The 20,148-nt window shown below is 32.5% G+C and overlaps 1 protein-coding gene across 3 annotated transcripts in view; it reads left to right on the top strand.

Annotated features, from left to right (window-relative positions):
* phr6-4 ((6-4)-photolyase) overlaps positions 1-19,347 on the top strand; it is a 23,849-nt gene extending 4,502 nt beyond the window's left edge. For 2 of the 3 annotated variants that reach the window (XM_018502518.1, XM_018502528.1), the window contains exons 2-11: positions 7,470-7,703; positions 9,520-9,771; positions 10,403-10,587; positions 13,219-13,448; positions 14,474-14,641; positions 15,532-15,672; positions 16,198-16,349; positions 18,040-18,242; positions 18,441-18,467; positions 18,780-19,347. In XM_018502518.1, coding sequence (XP_018358020.1) covers positions 7,486-7,703; positions 9,520-9,771; positions 10,403-10,587; positions 13,219-13,448; positions 14,474-14,641; positions 15,532-15,672; positions 16,198-16,349; positions 18,040-18,242; positions 18,441-18,467; positions 18,780-18,907 — 1,704 coding nt within the window. In that variant the 5' untranslated portion in view covers positions 7,470-7,485 and the 3' untranslated portion in view covers positions 18,908-19,347. Of the gene's footprint in view, positions 1-6,668; positions 6,772-7,469; positions 7,704-9,519; positions 9,772-10,402; positions 10,588-13,218; positions 13,449-14,473; positions 14,642-15,531; positions 15,673-16,197; positions 16,350-18,039; positions 18,243-18,440; positions 18,468-18,779 lie in introns of those variants that run through there. The other variant, XM_018502537.1, reaches the window with a different exon arrangement.
* The last annotated feature ends 801 nt before the right edge of the window (positions 19,348-20,148 follow it).

Here is a 20,148-nt window from a genome sequence, read left to right as displayed (position 1 = left end):
AAGATCCATTTTAAAAATTTTAAAGAATATGTATATATATATATATATAAAAAAAATTTTCATTTTTCACGTTTCCGCCCCAGGGAAAAAGTTACACGATTGATCTCCAGCCACGGAAGTACGATTGAGCTTCTTTCAGAAGCGTTCATCAATACGCAGATAATCATCGAACGTGACACGTGATATCTACCGCTTTTTCACTGAAATACGCCATTTACATGTACACGATGTACGTGTGAAAATTGATCTCGAGATATAATACATCGGCGTTGATGTGGAAAACGAAAATACACTGCTGAAATCAACGGAGAAACGGAACGAGTGGGGGAGAGTTAAAATAAATAGGGGTTTAAATGAAATGTAAAATTTACTGAATTAACGGCAAAAATTATTTATCGCTCGATGGTACGAGCTACAGGTGGTTAATTAAAATTTATATGCAATAAGTAAAATGTCACTTGTCTTGATGGTATATTAATCGTTATCAGAGTACTCTTCCATCGAGAGTATCCCGAAAGTAACAAAATAAGCTGTCTAATGTGAATTGCATTCGATTTACATTTAGTTTCATATACATATATTTGCATGTTTGTACGATATTAATTGTTATAATTAGACATTATCGACAATAATCTTATGCAATCGATGCTTGTTATTCTTCTAGAATTTGATCTCTCTAGAAACAAGACGAATAAATTATACGTATTGAATAAATCAGTAGCGCACATACGGGACTCCTCTCTGTTCTTGAAGGATTATTATAGGAAGAAGGAGAAGGATTATTATCTTGATGAATTATAATCCAAGCAATGCATAACGTTCAAAGTACAAAACTTACATTGAAAAAAATACTAAATTTTAATAAATATTATTATGAATAATTCTAATTGTAAGTAAATATTTATTAAATGTGTAAACATATATTTATTTGATAAAACCGTTAATTTTGTTTAATTATCACTTTTTAATTGGTACATATTTATTTCGTGTAAGATAATATTTATTTAGTATTATTCAAAGAAATATATGTATTAAGTTTTAGTAAATTTTTTTCAGTGTAATAAACACATAAATAATAAATGTTTAATAAAAAACCGTGTAATAAATATATAAACTAAAAAATGCGTTTCTTAAAATATTTAATAAACGTTTATAAGACGTTTGTAATGTTTATTAAATGTTTCTTTTTTTTTACTAATTTAAAATACTGTTTTTATATGAAATATTTCAATGATTTAATAAACGTATATTTAGCATTAATAACTTCTGTTTAACGTTTTTATGCGGCATATTTTGGTTAAATGTTTTTTAAATCATCTGGATGAGAACTGATACAATTTCGAGTTATTGTAAGATATTTACTAAAAATATATAAATTGTGAAGTATATCGGAATCTTAAATTACAGCTTCTATTATTATCAGAGAGAGATTTGTTTCTAGATTTGTTTATTTTTAAAAGTCGTAATTTTTATTTTGTACCAGAAGAAAATAATAAACTATAAATAACAATTATTAATTGTAATATATCGAATGGATTGGGACTTTATTCGAATAATCGTCGAACGTAAAATTTATTGAAAGTACTGAAATATCCATCTAACTCCAAAGCGGCCTTTTGAAGCAGATAAAAAAATAACTTCTATACGTATTAAATCCCTTAAGCGGATTTAAATATATGTATCTTTTATTTTGACATTTAATATCTATTTTTTTAGAGTACTAATATTTATATATATATATATATATATATACATAGATATAATAAAAATAAAATCAAATTAATTTTCTAATAGAGAAATAGAAAAGTTATGATTTTCATTACATCATATTTTTATTTACAATCATAGAACAGAATATTTTTAGAACGTCTTAGGAATTCTCCAGAAATCTCTGGAGAAAAGCCAAAGTTCCAGTTATATCGAAATTCTTAAGACGAGCTGCTAACTATGCAGAAATAAAATTAATGCTCTGACAGCGGCTAACTGAGCTCGTATTTCGTCGATCGCTTTGAATTTCAGGAATCCTTTGCTACGGTCAGTAAAAACGCGAAAGCTATTTTGCTTACATCACAACTTAAGACGAGAAAAGAACGATTATATTAGTGTGACACGTGACGATGGAATGTCATCCTGCTTTTCTTTGTTTATATAGATCATACGTTTAAATGCTGATTCTCATATGCGATGCGCGTGATTAATTCTCCGTTCGCAATGTGAAATTTTCATTTTTTATTCGCAGTCTGAGCTCTCGAATTTTATTGCAGATTTTTATATTATTGAACTGTAAAAATCTGAAAAAATTCATACATACTTGTGAAAAAACTTCAACAACGAGTTTTTACTATCATAGATTGTATTTTATTTATTTTTTTACGGATTCAAACTGCTTGATTTGAAGTGCAAAAAAATTGGATTGTTGCTCTTTACACTTTTCAAATAATAAGAGTATTTTCTGAAAATTTTGATATGATTTTTTGAGAACTCTCAAAGTTATAGTGTACACTGAAAGAAAAGATTGGCTGCTGCAGCAAATTAGATGGTAAAATATGGCATAGCATTTTTAATTGGCTGTAACAGCCAATTTTTGGTTGCTGCAGCTAATTTTTAATTGTGTTAGTCTATTCGCAATGTCAGTACAGGATTTCGATTGTCTAACGCTACCAAAAATTGGCTGCTGCAGTCAATTAAAAATGCTATGCCATATTTAACCATCTAATTTGCTGCAACAGCCAATCTTTTCTTTCAGTGTATGCAATTCAGTTTCAAGTAAGAACTTTTAACTACGAAATGGACAAGTTAATTCGTCAATTCAATCAAAGATAAGCCTTTTTATGATCCAGAAATTGCAATCCAAAAATTTAGTTAGATAAATAATTGAAAATAACGTTGTTGAATTATCAAGATAATTATGTAGGATGCTCAAGTTAATTGTTGAAATATCAACATTTTTTACAGCATTGCTCATCATGTTTAAGTTTTCTTGTAATTATTATTTTTAATCCAACAAAATTATTTTTAGACGTGTATCTAGCTAAATTTTTTAATATTTCAGCAAAATTGCTCATTTTGTGTGATGTTTTCGCTGAAGCTGCGCCATTTATCATTGAAGCACGTATTTCGCGATAATCGCCAAGAATTTTCAAAGAAAAAACGGACCTCTCTCTCATTCTATTTAACGTCTTTTTACGCGAATACTTGAGAATGATGTTCTTTTTCAAAAATGCGGTGCATGAAAGTTTATTTTAGCGAAACGTACACAAATATTTAAGGTACGATGTCCTTTTCGTCGTGAATCCCTCGAGAGATTAAAGTTAATTCTACGATGTGAAACAAGTCCGCTTCCTTGCTATTCCGATCGTCTGTGTGTGTCGGAATTAAAGTTTCTTTTCTGTTGTGGTCTCTTTCATAAGAAGAATTTCCACGGGAAAACTGCTACAACGCCACCGTGAACCCGACGTGGTCGCAAACGTCTGCGGACACGATCAAGACGGTGGATGATCATGTTCGCCGAGTTACGACGTATCGTATCGGCTTTAGTGCCTTGTATGTGTCCTCTCTTTCTCTCTGAAAAGTTTCTTCGGAAGAAGTTATCGGAGGCGGGATGTAATTCCATCAAAAAACGATAAATTTCGATTATATTGCCGCCTTCATGCGGCAGCGGTGAAACGCGGCGTGGCGATGATGTAATATTGGAACTTTAAATGGAATTAAGACGAACGAATCGGCGACGTCGATGTCTTCGTGACGACGATATAATAGCACAATTTTCTGTAATAATTTAACGTACCGATGGAAAATCATCAGCAATGGAGTTCACAAGATGTGAAACGCGGATGGGTTACCGAGCGAGTCTGCCTATTTTGATTAGAATTTTCAAGAGATTGGACATCATACGTTTGATCCGTTATATTTTTCAAGACTTGTTTAAGATAGAATGAGATAGATTGTGCATAAATTAAAATGAGATATTTACGCATATTCTATTTTATAAGCAGACCTGAAAAATATGGCAAATCAAACATATAGTATTCCATCTGTTACTTGAGGATCTCTAATTTCGTGCGCGCGATTATCCTGTAACATTTATAATTAGTATAGATGTATGGAATTACATTATGGTGACCACTTCTTAAGAAGAGAAAGAGGAAATTTAAAAAAATTCAATATTTATTTAAATAAACAATTTTTTGTAATTGTTAATGAAACACACAAACAGTATTATATTAATATATTAAATAACTAATAACACTTAATGTATGACGTCACATAACATTACATCAAAAATTACATCAAATTACGAGATCATATTATTTTTTTAAATTATACTTTTCCACTAAATGTATTTTACGAATATAATATCTGGATTTTTAAATAAAAAAATCACGATAGTGTTGAAAATTTATTTCACACTTATCATTTTTTACACTTATTATTTTCTTAAGAAAGGGTTAATTCATAATCATATCCTTAATTTGAGACAAAATTTGGGACGCAATTTAAATCAATTTGTTTATCAGAATTCATAATCAAAATATCGATAGTGCTTTTAAAAACTCCATGTTGTCGACAGAGTGTTAAAATAAACTTAGTATTCATTCTCTTGTACCAGTTATATCATTTTGATCCTTAAAATTAATTAATGTCTTTTAGTCAATTAAATGGGTCAATATAAATTAAGTGGGTCTCACAAATCCAGCGTCAGTAATTGATGTTACAGATTTTGGCGTCGGCTCTGGAGGGTTAAAGACTAACTTTCACCCTTAAGTAAATGCTAAAAAAGTACCTCTTGAAGACGCTATCGATTAACGCATTAATGCATCCCCTGCTTCAGCAACCCTCTTGCTTGCCACATATATGTCCGCGTCGTAGGAGGGACGAATAAATTCCGCAATAAATTACTGTAAAACGCACGTTGATCCCCCTCGTCCCCTCTCGGTTCATGAATAACGCGCCGAAAGATAGCCCTCGTCTGAGGGCTAATCTCGCGACGGTTTCGCTGCCGTTGCTGGAAAATGACACACATGGAACTCGCAACGATGCAGCGCAGCAGCGTAACCAACATTCAGGTCACTCTCGTCCTTCCTCCCCCCGCGACTCCTCCTTTCCACCCCGGTCTACGGAGAAACTTCAAAGGATCGATCTTGATTACCTTGCTCTGTGCTGACGGCGTTCACCCCAGAATAATAAATTGCTCTATCTACACCTCTACGTGCTGTTATTAATAATAATTGACAATTAATTATGAAAGAAGAATGCGTTGATTATCGAGGTTATTAAAAAGAATTAAAAAGAATTATTTTCTTAAAGATGATGAAAGACATGAATATATACATAAATTGTACGTAGATTTTAATTTTTGATGTCTCTACTGAAAGTGATGTCTCTATTCTTCGGAGATGAAAAAGATCGTTAGCTACGCCATTGATGCAGCGGATATAAACGTGTCTGTGGGATAAAATTAATGCAACCATGTCGCTTTGGCCCTTTCGGTTGCCAGGGAAATCAACCGTATATCGCGAAGATGATCCGCCGCCCCGTTGAGATTTCGTTAAAATTCTCCCCGATGTCGCGAGACATGGGTTCTCCTGCAAAGCTGCGAGCTGTGATTTTTCTGGAGGCCACAAGTGACGGAAGTAATTGAATTTATCTTGAAAAAGAATGGTCTTCATTTGTGTAATAATGAAGCGGTTTTATCAAAGAAAAGGAGACAGAGAGAAGGAGTTTATATAAAAGTGACAGCTATATATAACATTTTATATCTCTGTGGGGAGCAAATAGATAGAAGCCTGAATCGTCAAGGAAATTGCGTATCTAATCTACCAAATTGACGACAATTTTATAAATTTATTTTTATCCCCTGTTCTTCTCTGTTCTCGGATATAAGAGAGAATTTTCCGAAAGGCATCTTTTACATATTCAAAGTAAATCTCAATTCCGAAGTAATGTACACGTGCTCGCCCACAATGGATACGCTAATTTCACCTTACAATGGAGTTCACGACATCGCATGAATCATTGTGTGGCGACAAAACCGTAGTTCCGCGATAGCGAGTCGAGTGTTTCACAGCAAAATTCTGCACTGAGAATAGAATGTCAAGGAACTGTTTTGGAGGATGAGTTATCTGAGATCGAAATTGTAGATCAGAGATTTTCATTGTAATTGTCTATAAGCTGTACTATATGGATTAACTAATTCTTAGAACTAGAAAATGACGAAGAGTTAGTTAAACTGAGATTAAAATAGTAGCAATGGGCATAAATAAGTTTCATTATTATTACCAAACCTTCTTTTCTGTCTGGACGATCTTCAAAGGGTTAATTAATAGTCATTCTCGTCCCCGCGGATGGCGAAACGCCAAATCGGAGTGGACCAATTGAGGCGTGGTCTCTTCGAGGTAACATTCTGTAGAAGTAGATCCGGTGACATCCGGAGAAAATCGAATTTTCCGCACGACGTGACCCTCCGAGAATCGAAACGGAAATTCTCCCTTGTAGTCTCAAGGTTACTCTGCGAAGGCCGACTTATTTCCCGGCTTAGTAGTGAATCGAAAAGCAAGATAGACGGATCCTTAACACGCATTTTGAACGGCAAGATACATTTGTAAAAGCTCCCTGAGGATCGATCCGCACCACTTCTATCGTGGAGGCTTTCTGTGAAATATTGATAGCACGAAGATATTCAAGATGTTCACTTTTCGACGCACTGATCCGTCACAATCGAGAGAGGGAGGCGTATTTTAACCGAATTTTTGGATTTCACGTTTCCTAGAAGTACGGGGTATTTTCTAAAAGTTATTCGTTTAATGCTAATCAGGGAAGGAGATCACGTGTCTTTTGCATATTAAATTTTAGGAATGTAATTATCCGACAAAACTATTATATCATTATTAATTTTAAGAAGCGTTTTCAATTCAAAAGAATTATTAAAATTAAAAAAATTCTAAGAAATTATTCCAAGGTGATAAAAAAAACCGAACAAAGTGTTTAATTCGAATAAATTCGTGAAGGAACTTGCTTGTGGGCAATTTCTAAAACTCTTTGCACTCTATTAATCTTTTATTATATTCGTGTGGGTATTCAGGGCACCCCAATCTATAAATTTGCTAAATATGTGAATGTTATTTATATATGTATATTATTATATTTAGCGTAAATTGTTTTACAATTAAAAAAATGTTTGCATTTATCTTTACCTAAAAGATGTATAGAATATTACGAATCTTTATTTAATTGCAAATCATAAAAGACAACAACAAAGAGATCTAATATTGGAGTGTTAGAAACTTCACGTGAATAATTACGTTAAAAAAATCCATACGAATAGTCTGAATAGAATTAATAAACGCCTCGTTAATTTATCGTAATATTGTAATACTATAATAGATTTATTGTAATTGCACTCAAGTAGGACAGTAATGGAATCACTTTTACGCGCCGAATCAACTAATTAAGGTCTATATTCTTCGAAGGGTGTACTAGGAAAAGATGACGGGAAGTAGTAAGAACGAGATGGGCCAGGCAGTGACCTCGGGAGTTCGAGGTGATGGCGGGAAGCATACGGTTCACTGGTTCCGCAAGGGACTCCGACTGCACGACAATCCCTCACTGAAGGAAGGTCTCGCGGGGGCGTCCACTTTCCGGTGTGTCTTTGTGCTGGACCCCTGGTTCGCCGGAAGTACCAACGTTGGCATCAATAAATGGAGGTGAGCGCCCGTGATGGCCCGTGGGATAGCGGAAGCGAGATCGATGCAAGTCGACTCTAAAAGCGAGATAACGTAATGAAACGCGTTGGCGTGCTCAAACGTGCCGTTCTTGCGTAAATATTATTGTCAACAAAATGAATAAAAATCTTTTTTTTTTTTAATCTTTATTTTATTATATTTTTTTCTCTTATTTTTCTCGCTTTTCTAAATTTTGTTGCGAATGAATATCGACGGAAAAATAAAATAAATAAAAATCTTTCTTTATATATATCTTTGTTTTATTTTACTTTTATATTATTTTATTTTATTTCCCCTATTTCTTGTTTTTCTAAATCTTGTTGTGAATAAACGACAAGAAAATAATTAGAATTCTTGGATAATTGTCGAGAATGACCGCGTTAATGATAACATCAAGCTTTCCTTATCGCATCTTAGGTTTGAATGATATTGCGATGATAGTAGAGAGTTACAATTATTTAATTCGTTGATAATAATGAGTCAATACTGTTTCACAAATGGCGCCGTAGATCTTCGTTGCATCGCATAATCTCGATGCATTTACTGCAACGGACATTCGGAGCGCAACTTCGTCGTCGATCATTTGTCATGTTGATTAAGCGTTATGTAACCGTTTCCTAAGCGATCGCTTAGATGTTGTCGATAATTCTACTGAATCACGGTTGACAAGGAAGACATTAGTGGCGACATCGACCAAAAATCAACGGCAAACGCCGACTGTAGCCGCGTGTGCTCATTATATGTTGCTCTTAATGATGAATTATTTCTTAATTACTGAAAAAGCTAAATGCTTAAATTTAACTGCAATGGAGATATTTAATAAATAATAAAATATTTAAAAATATTGTTTTCCATATTTTGTAATTTTATGTACGACAATTCTTTTATTATGTTATTATTGTGAAGAAGTCAATTAAAATGTAATGCTGTAATTTTCAGTTTATTACTACAAATCGTAATCATATTATAATACATATTTTTAAAGTAATAATTTTTATATGAGTGAAGGCGTTTCAAAAATTTCAGTTTTCTCCATTTAAAAGAATGAATTTACATAATTTTTTATATGTATGATATCTATAATTATTATTTTGCATTTAAAAGTAATAAAGCAGAGTTATTATAAAATTAATTTACGAAAAATTAGTTTACGAAGCATTTTTACTTTATTCTGAGTTCTAACTCGAAATGTAAAATATGTATAAATTATTCGGTTCTATACCTTAAGATTTCTTTGCACTGAATAATGAGATAAATTAATTAATGCAAAGAAAACGCGTTATTACTTTTCAAAAAAACATGTAATTGCAATTGTAAAAAAATTAAGTTAATTAATTCAATAAAGTTGTTGTTATTATTATTATTATCTATTATTAATAGTTTTTAAAATATTTTATATTTTATGTCAAAATATGCCAAAATCGAATATAAAATGTCTCGTAAATTATTGATTTTTTAATAACTAGCTTAATACATTTACATATAGAATAATTAGAAAAATTATATTAGGTAAAAAAAATCATACAATTGTGTTTAAAAAAATGGAGGTATCTTCTTCAAGCTTTTTAAAGCGCATCCACCCACAGAAAAGTTATTACTAGCATATTATGATCCTCTTTTGACATTAAAATTACTTTCATAATTAAAATATTTTCATGCTTTTAAAAATAATTAAAATACTTTAAGTGGACAAAGTTATTGCTCTGTCTTGTATATATTTATTTTTACATTATCTAAAAACATTATTAAGTAATTTTGTGCGACATCTGATCGATTTGCTTTACATGCAATCCGACAGGTTTCTACTGCAATGTTTAGAAGACCTTGACTGTTCCCTGAGGAAACTAAATTCCCGGCTGTTTGTGATCCGGGGACAGCCGGCCGATGCGCTCCCCAAGCTCTTCAAAGAATGGGGCACAACAGATCTGACTTTCGAAGAGGATCCGGAGCCATTTGGCCGCGTACGAGATCATAATATCTCGGCCCTTTGTAAGGAGCTCGGTATCTCGGTGGTCCAGAGAGTCTCGCATACTCTTTATAGACTAGACGAGTGAGTTAGAAAAATTGTTCAATACTTCCACATTAATTGAAATTGTTCATATTGATTTAAGACAAAATGTCAATAATCTTATTTAACAATATAAATTTAATACTATTAAAGCCAAAATGATTTTTTGTTATTTTTTATCATTTTTTATTTATTATTTTTATCAAATTTATAACGGTACTTTTCTAATGTACATACATATTTTCTGAGTGATTTTTATTATAATATAAATTAATCAATTTTCTCTCCCTTTATTTTTAAATAGTAAAAATAGATGTACATTATTTGTCGAGAGCTTTAATGATAGTAGATGTCAATTTATTTAAATTAAAAAAATTTACCTTTATTTAGAATTAACCTTTTATAGCTTCCGTCTAACTGTAATTGAAATCTAACTTTGTAATTATAACATAATCTTAAAATTATTTAACGAGACATTTATGGGAAAAAAAGAAGAAATGTATATATCCTTGGAAAGCTTATACATGTTAGTTAACTACACTTCGAGTACACATCCGAGTGTTTAGAACAGAATCCTAGCGGGACCCGCTAGGATTAAATATTACGTCGCAACTTTCGCCATTGTTCGCAAGCCATTTCGTGACTCCACCATTCTCGTCGTCACGCGTTTCAGGATTATAGAGAGAAACGGTGGGAAACCACCGTTGACCTATCATCAATTTCAAAACGTCGTCGCCGGCATGGACCCACCGGAATCGCCGGTACCGACAGTGACTGCCGCCTGCATCGGCAGCGCCTACACACCCCTAAAGGACGATCATGACGATCATTATGGAGTGCCCACTCTCGAAGAACTTGGTAAGAAAAAATCAATTTTTTACAACAAAAAGGGTTTAATGTTTTAGAATTAAGTCTTTGTTATCTCGTTAAACAACAAATTATCAAAGTAATCATTCATTATTAATTGAGAATTCCTAAATACATACACAAAGCAGTTTTACTGAAGTATTTAAAAGTTTAGCTAGCTACAGATCTAAAAATAATTTTCTTGAACCATCAAAATAATTATGGAGAACGTTTAAGCGTTGATAATAATGCTGCAAAAAGTTTTGACATCCCATATAAGGTCGCCAACAGTTACAAAACCAACACTTAGTCAGTGCTACGACTGTCAACTGATGGCCAAGGTTCTGTCAATCCGAGCAAAACAACAAGTCACAATAATGTCAAAATGTCATTAAAATGAATCGGAAATTATTGAAAAATGACTTTTAATGATCATTTCGGAGTCATTTTGACATCATTTTAATATCATAATGACTTGTAGTTATACTGCTTGGGAACCAATACTAGGTATCATTGACAAATAACTGGCTGTTAAATAACAATCAAAATTCTTTCAACCAGTACTGGACCATCACAATGACTGATCGCAAATGACTGATTAAAATGATTGCACCAATACTATTTGCCAGTACTGGGCCCAAGTTATCATCCAGTACTTAGCCAGTATTGCGCCAGTATCTGAACTGCGACAATCAGTACTGGGCCCAATACTGGACTTATATGGGATTCTAACGACCAAGTTATACAATAATGCGTGAATTATTGTGTATACACATATATATTCAATATTCATAATAATTAATACAAAAATTATTGATACTAATACAAAAAGTATTAATAATAATAAAAAATAAAAAATTCATGTATCATCAACCGCGTTGTTTCGTACAAACTTTTTTTCTACCTTTTATTTTTTTTTCATAAACTTCGACTTAAAGAAAAGTCGATCCGGCTTAATTAAAGACCAATTATTAAAATTGAGGACAAAGGTCAAACATTCAGCATAAACTAGAACACCCGGCCGGGGTGTTGTTTCGTGATATATCAGGTAATAACGAGATATGCATTTCGAATAGAATGTCTCAAGCTGGACAACTGCAGATTAATTGTAAGCGCGAGTCTGTTGCGTTTGCCATGGAGAATTCATTCGCGGCAGATTAGTCGATGCAATATTAATGCGCCATCCGTAAAGGAGCAATCGGGTATTATTTCGTATAACGTAATTCATCCGTCGATAGCGCGTTGCAATCCATAGCTGTTCAAACTGTATTATACACTCCGCATCACTCATCGCAACTACGAAGAGATCCGATCGATTATTAATTACCTTAGCTGATTGTTCTTATTATTAATCAGTGTCAGGCGTCTTAAAGTGTCCTCGGAACGGCGCAATAGCCCATTACCTTATTGATATACCATATAGCTTTGTGAGTATATAGTTTGTATTGTCCCTCACTTTCAAATGTCGCACATTATTCCGTCGTTTCTTTTAATTGTTATCAAATGTCAGAGCGATTCCCGAAGGCTTTCAGCTTTTTTCTCCTGCAATTCTCTGTAATGCCGAAAGGACCTTCGCCGAATAACATTGTGCTGTACGGAATATCTACGACTCTTTAATTTTAGTGGTAGATTCCTTGGTCGATATTCCAAGTCGAGTTTTTCTTGATAAAACTGTCGAAGCGCCACTTGAGCGCTAAACAATCGAAAACATGTTACTTTTTATACAATAAGTATTGGACAATATATTTTATTGCACACAATCAAATTTTTATTTTCGAAATGTTAATACATTAAGCTCGAGGATTATTGAAATACTTAATATTATAAATTGCAATCAGTAATAACTTGAAATTTTACCAAATATAAAGAGCTATAAAATAAAATTTTCTTTAATGGAATATTAAAGCTGGGATTTTGTGGCGCCAAATTAACTCTAGAATATGCTATCGATATTAAGTGATACAATATTATTATTGATACGTTATGTTCAAGTAGATAATTTTAAATTAATAATATGTATAATATTTTCATATATTTCGTTCTTTTAATTACAAAATATTTATAATTTAAATTTTTATAAACATAATTAATTTAATTAATTTAATTCCTTCAAATTCTGTGTACATCAAATTTGTAGACATTATCCATTGATTATTTAGTTTCTCTGATATCATCTGAAACCAGATACATATAATAATATGTATGTTGGAAAAATAGTTAAAATTTTGAAAAAAAAAAATTTTTTTTACTATAAATTATCAAAATGTCCTTGAATTGAGTTAAAAAAATTTATTTAAAACATAAAAATCAGGTCTGAAGGAGTTAAAAGGAAAGAAAAACTAACCACGCTATTAAATTTAATCCTGCTGAAAGTATAGTTTAACAAATTAGAATTTTCTGGTTTTATAATTCTAGTCGAGATAACCAGAATTCTGATTGATATGATCAGAATCTTCTGGTTCGGTCATTTTCAATCAGAAATTTCGCTGCACGAATCTGTGGAAATGAGAATAAAGATAATAAAATACCGAGTAGACGAACAGATAATAAAATCCCGGGTCGTGTTGCTAACTTACCGAAAAATTATTCGACGGGAACATGACTTTTTCTATACAAGCTCTTCGGTTTTTTTTATAATTATAGGCTTCGATACGGAAAGTCTGCTGCCACCGGTGTGGGTCGGTGGTGAAAGCGAGGCACTGGCTCGGCTCGAACGTCACCTCGAGAGGAAGGCATGGGTAGCGAGCTTCGGCAGGCCGAAGATGACACCGCAATCCTTATTACCGAGTCAGACTGGGCTCTCACCTTATCTACGATTCGGCTGTCTCAGTACGCGGTTGTTTTATTATCAACTCACCGATCTGTACAAGAAGGTACGAGATGTTCTTCCGCGAGCGGAATTGTTCATGAAAATGATGATGCGAGATGTATCTATCGCGCACAAAATTTATCGCGAGAACTTCTCGCAAGTTTCTATCCTGCTCTCCTCCTTTTCGTTCGGAAACTTTGCGGTAATAATTAAATGAAACTTCGGGGACGCGTTAATTGCGCCGCGAGATTTTTATTTCTGCGAAAAGTCGCGAAAGCTGTTCCGTACAAGTTCGTGATTATGAGGGTATAATGTTCTCATTGTTTCTTAGAGAGTATTACATATAGTAATGAGTGTAAAAAATATATAGGAGATATCAAAAAAAAACCTTTTTCAATTATTTTCTCTGTATTTTTTATTTTTAGAAAGTAAACATTAATTAGCAATTTATTAAGAAAGAATAAAATATTATAAAACTTTTACAGTAAGATTCACTCTAAAGAGTGAAATCTCGCTTTTAAAGATTGAAAATTGAGCTACTCTTTTTTATGATTGACTTATAATTTTTATTCTTTAAAGTGAGATTCCATTCCAAAGAATTTAGACAGTATATTTAAAAAAATTATTTTATCTAAAAAGATGTATAAAATAATTAAAATCTATTATCTTAATAAGTAAAAATAAAAAATTGCATTATTTGAACACATAAAAAGTATTCGTACAGTCGAGTTTATTTCTAATTATAAGAATATAAACACGATTATTTTCGCGAAGCTCTTGTTTATTTAGGACAAAATATATTTAATATTAATAAATTATTAATTAATGTTTATTTTATATCCAAATAATGTTTTTTATAAAAATCTATTCTATATAAATATTTTTTGCATTACTGTATAATCAACGAAATTTTTCATCTGTTGTTGCTTATTTTTTTTTTAAACAACAATGTTACCTTTATGATTTTATCAAGCGACATTTTGCCTTTTAATAATTTTGAAAACAAATAATTAGCTCAATTTAACTATTATAATACTGTCCAATACTGTTATAATACTGTTTATGATTTTTTTACTAATATTGTTTCAGATAAAGAAAGCGATGCCGCCGCTGTCGTTGCACGGGCAACTTCTCTGGCGCGAATTCTTCTACTGTGCAGCGACGAAGAATCCAAATTTCGACAAAATGCAAGGCAATCCGATTTGCGTGCAGATACCGTGGGACAAGAACGTGGAGGCTCTCGCAAAGTGGGCAAACGTGAGTGATATTTTGCACACAGGCAGAGGCCAATTTGCTTCGCTATTTTGTTCGTACAGTGCGATCAAATAGAAAACTCTAACAATAAAAAAAAATATAATATTACAATAATTATTTTCAATTCTATGAATTTGTGAGAGTAAATATATATAAATACATATATATATATATATATACACACACACACACGCGAAGAACATTTGAGTAATTGAGCCCATTGGTAAAAGTCAATCGTTATCTCCACTTAAAATTTTTTTTGGTGAGAGCGAAAAAATTTATATAATTTTTACCATTAAAGCTATAAATAAAATTTTTTTCAATTACAAAAGATTCAATTTTTACTAACAAAACATGTATAATACGGTATGAGAAATAGACACAATTTCTGTTTACTAAAATAGAATGCACTAGACTAGCTTTGCAACTGAAAAATTTATAATATGACTGATGAATATAACTGCATTTGCAACACTACCCTGGCGAAAATGAGAATCTAAGTCGAATGTAAGGAGAGAATAACAGAAGCGTAAACGAAATTTCTAGGAAGCAAAGATTGAAACAACGAAACGTAAAATAGACGTTTAACACTTCTTTTATTTTTACATTTCCTTGTTTCAATTTTTGCCTCCTAGAAGTTTCGTTTACGCTTCTATTATTCTCATCTTACATTCGACTTACGCTCTGACTTTTATTTTTACCAGGGATTTGGAAACTTTATTTATTTTGCACTTTTTTCCTTATAACAGTAGGACATTTATTTCTTATGTACTTAGATCCACTTTTTTCCCTTAATTTTAGGAATTTATAATTATTTTTGCACATTTTTTAAATATTTAATTCGCGACCAAGGAGTTCTGCTTTTACAACGGTACTGAACTTTTCTGCTTCAGGGTCAGACGGGATTTCCATGGATTGATGCAATCATGACGCAGTTACGGGAAGAGGGTTGGATACATCACCTGGCCAGACATGCAGTGGCTTGCTTCTTGACCAGGGGCGACCTTTGGATCTCATGGGAGGAAGGAATGAAGGTAAAATGTCACGGCACGCCTGGCATTTCAATTGACACACGTTGAATTATTCTCTGTTTGTTTCTTCTTATTCGTTTGTTATCATTAATATACAGACTTCGTAGGAATATTTCTTGTTGCGAGATCCTTTTCTCGGAAATACGTGTAGCGCATCTAATGTAATATATTTCTCCAGTTAAAAAATAAATAAATAAACTATTCGTTCTGCAGAATAACTATACTAACAATAACTCAGAGCTTATTTTATTCGTCGAAGTAGAAGACAAAATTAACGAAACGTTTATTTAATTATGTATAAAAAGCGTTAAGCGGCGTAAAGATACTCTCTAAGTTCTTTTGAGTAATCTCTCACTCTAAAGAATGAAAATTGAGCCAGCTTTAAAAAAGATTTCACTCTTCAGAGTAACAATTCACTCTAAAAAAAGTTTTAGAGAATAGATTGATGCTAATATTAATAAACTCGAAATTTTATATTCGTTGATTTACTAGCTATTTTACTATTTGGATCTAATGTCTTCCTTTGAGGTGTTCGACGAGCTTCTCTTGGACGCCGATTGGTCCGTCAATGCCGGCATGTGGATGTGGTTGTCATGTAGTTCATTTTTCCAACAATTTTTCCACTGCTACTGCCCCGTACGATTCGGCAGGAAAGCGGATCCGAACGGTGACTATATCAGGTAATCGATTAAAAAAGTTATACAATTTTTTTTTTAATACATGAGAGTGCAATGTAATGCGCGAAAAATTCCGAAAAAAATTTCGACTGGCGCGTTTATCAATGTTTTTTCCATCCGAAATAACATTTACGTTAACAATCGCGTGCCCGATGGTATCGGTATAGCGATTAACGCTCACGTGATGGCCAGATTAATGGAAATTTTAATCTTGATTGATCTTAATTTGTAACGTATCAGGCGTTAATCTGAGCGAGGCGAAATTCAGCCGCAAGATAGATGGAACATTAAACAGCTTAGCTTCATTAAAGCTTAATCGTGCAAAAGATTATCGTGACGAAACGATGATGACACAATGTTCATCAGAAAACTAATTCATATTTCACTGAGATCCAATTGACTATATAATTAGTGGAGCCTGTAATCATTGTTATAGAACATATAATTATAGTAGTACTAATTATACGAAAAATTAGGTCCCGGTGAAATAAGTTAGTTTTTATTAATGACATATATTATGTATGAACCAAGCATTCTCACGTTTTTCAGTGGTGGGGGATGAAGTCAGAAATTGACAGTTTAAATAGCCGTTAGCATCTGTGCTATCTCACTCTATCTCACACCTGCAACTATCGAGAATTGACAAAGAGCATTCCTCTCTCTCTCTCTCGTGATAAAAAGAAACGTAATGGATGCACGAACCCTATAATGCGTCGTCTACAATATAAGAGTAAGAAGTAAGAGTAAGAAATTGACCGATCATAGTCGATTATTCTTCTCACATTCGACTGTGATTGGTCAATTTCTTACTCTTACTTCTTACTCCATGTATTGTAGACGATGCATTAAACCACCATCTTGCGGCTTCAAGCTACGGACCAATGATTGGTTTATGTATATATGTCGTTGGTCTTTACATATAATGTAGCTTATAATGTGGTAAACAAAAGATGTCATAGAGACACAAGGCTCAATAATGGATGACTTTTAAGCTGCGATATGTCAAAGGTGCTTTGTGAGGACAAGTTTTATATCTTTGATACACCAGGGTTAAAAAATTATCCGTTATTGAACCTTGTATCTATGATATCTTTTGTTCACACATTATAAGCACATGTACGTGAAAACTAAGTTATTTCATTAGGGTCCAATTTTCCATATAATTAATGCGCGGTTCTTTAGTTAAATTGATAGATCTGAAAATAATTTTGTTAAACCACCAAAATATTGTAGTTATGTAGGACGCTGGTTACTAAACTGTCAAAACTTTTTGTAACATTTTAAACACATTGCTCATTATGCTCGAGCGTCCTACATAATTATTTTGATAGTTTAATAAAATTACTTTCTCTGTCTAGTTAAATTTTTCAATACTTCAACAAAATCGTTCCTTCCCTGTATATGTAGAGTTTATATCGTTCATTTACTATACAAGTAAAAAACAAAATTTAAATGATTTGAATTATTACAATTTTATAATTTTAATTTGGAAATACAATTTTTATTATAGTAATAACTGATTATAGAGAAATAAAAAAAATGTATTTTTAAAGTATATTTTTCTTTTATGTTTCCATTTTTTATGAGCAGTTAAAAAATCGCAATTTTTTTAGTTATGTCATTGTTGTAGCAAATGAACGATATATAAGGGATTATTGTTTCAAGATAAAATCAATTTTATTCCTACGAGCAGACGCTATCTGCCGGTGTTGAAGAACTTCCCGACCAGGTACATTCACGAGCCCTGGAACGCGCCGCTCAGTATACAGCACGCTGCCAAGTGCATCATCGGCAAGGAGTACTCGTTGCCGATGGTGAACCACAACAAGAGTTCACGCATCAACATCGAACGGATGAAACAGGTGTATCAGCAGTTGAACAAGTATCGCGATAACGGTGAGTATAAATTGTCCGCCCGCGATCAATTTTGCGATACGGTCGAAACTGTTTGTTCTCTCGATAGTATACCGTCGTCAAAAGTTTGGTTCTTTCGGAGTAGTTTTAATTCCAATCGATTCGAACGCGAATCTCTTTTAAAGAGTTTCAAATCGAATTTTTAAACGGATTATATTTTAATCGATTTCTTTTTGCTAGGAACTTCATTTAAGGGAGAGAATATTGGTAAGTAATTTTGATTGATAATTAATAATTCGACCAATTAATTGTATTGTACAGTCTTGGCAATAAATATAAAACACCCTTAATTTATTACATTTCTATGAAAAAAAAAACGATAATAAAGGCAAAGGACAATAAATATTAAAATTTTTGTAAAAATAAAATTATTTTTAATTTATTTTTTAATTTATTGTTTTTAATTTATTTGTTAGATATAAATAGTCAACTTGTGGGGTATTTTATACTAATTTTTGCTAAGGCTGTATAAGATGTTATAGTAAAATGATATTAATAATGAAGTATGCTTTGTGCAAGGCTTGTTGAACGCATTGTTGGCACCACCAACAAAGGACGGCGACGAGGAGAAGAGGAAGCAGGACTCGCCGAATCGGGAGAACGAACAGAAAATGGAGACCATCAGCAGTCCCGCGCAGCAGCAATAGCAGCAACAACAGCAGCAGCAACAGTAGCGACAGTCGTTATAGCGATCTGATTAATCTGTTACAATGCTGAAATTATCCTGACTAATCTATGACATGCTGACATTATCGTTTTATGGATTTTAAAAGTGGCTTGAAAATTCCATATGAATTCTACATCTCTAATTGTTTTAGTTAACTCTTAATCGACCGCGAGAAGACCCCCGTTAATCATGATTGACATAATCGATGCCTTTTCTTACTTCAACTTTTTCCTAATATTATCGGAAATTGACTGTCGCATTTCATAAATTCCACAAATTGTGTCTAATATACATTAATATTAGATATATCTAACATTTTTATAACCTTTATACTTTTCGCGCATTGGCGGATCCATAAATTTGAATAGAGGCCATTGACGCGCAGCAAGTGAAATTTTTTTTTTAATCAAAATGAAAAAACAGAACATTAAATTATCACATGGATTATTACATTGAAAAAATATTTAAATATATAATTTATAAAACGTTTTATTTAAAATTATATTAATATAAAAGAAGAATAATATTATAGTAAATAGAATATATTTTAATATTAAGAGTTTCTTAAATTAAAAAATATTTTGAGAATATCAAAATTGTGATTAAATATTTCAGAAATATTAAACACAAATAATTTTGTTGCATATTAAAAAAAAAAAGAAGACTCCAAGGAGAGAAGACCATGGCGTCCATAGCTTTTTCCATGGATCCGCCAGCGTTTTCGACTTGAGACGACGATTGTAAAAAGAGGTTAATTGTAAAATCGATATCTGATATTCCGCGAGAAACCGCACTATTTTTTTAACATTTGTAGAAAGGGTAATAAAATGTTTTAGCAGCGAGAGACTTAGCGAGTGTGTGTGTTACACCAGCCTACACCAGAACCTAATGTTCGTCTAAGATAGATTATTGTTACAACCTGTATTTTATCACACAACTAATATATGCAATTTTAACAATGCTTCCCGTAACGTATTGATTAACAACCGTACCGTCTAGATTTTTTATAGCTGTAAATTATGATTGTAAATAACGAATAAAACGTATGTTCTGAAGGACATCATTATCCATCATATGCGTAGGTAAATCACGTCGAGATGTCACTTACCTCTCTCATGACATCCCTTTCTCCGGATCTCGGAAACCCCTCGCTGCCGTTCCCCCGAGTGTCGCATATCCTCCGATATGCAACTTTAGATAGCAGAATAATAGCTCTCGGAA

Source organism: Trachymyrmex cornetzi, unplaced genomic scaffold (genome assembly GCF_001594075.2).
Source record: "Trachymyrmex cornetzi isolate Tcor2-1 unplaced genomic scaffold, Tcor1.1 scaffold1012, whole genome shotgun sequence".
Taxonomy (NCBI): domain Eukaryota; kingdom Metazoa; phylum Arthropoda; class Insecta; order Hymenoptera; family Formicidae; genus Trachymyrmex; species Trachymyrmex cornetzi.
Note: the sequence above shows the minus strand (reverse complement) of the source record. Positions and strands in the feature narration are given on the sequence as shown.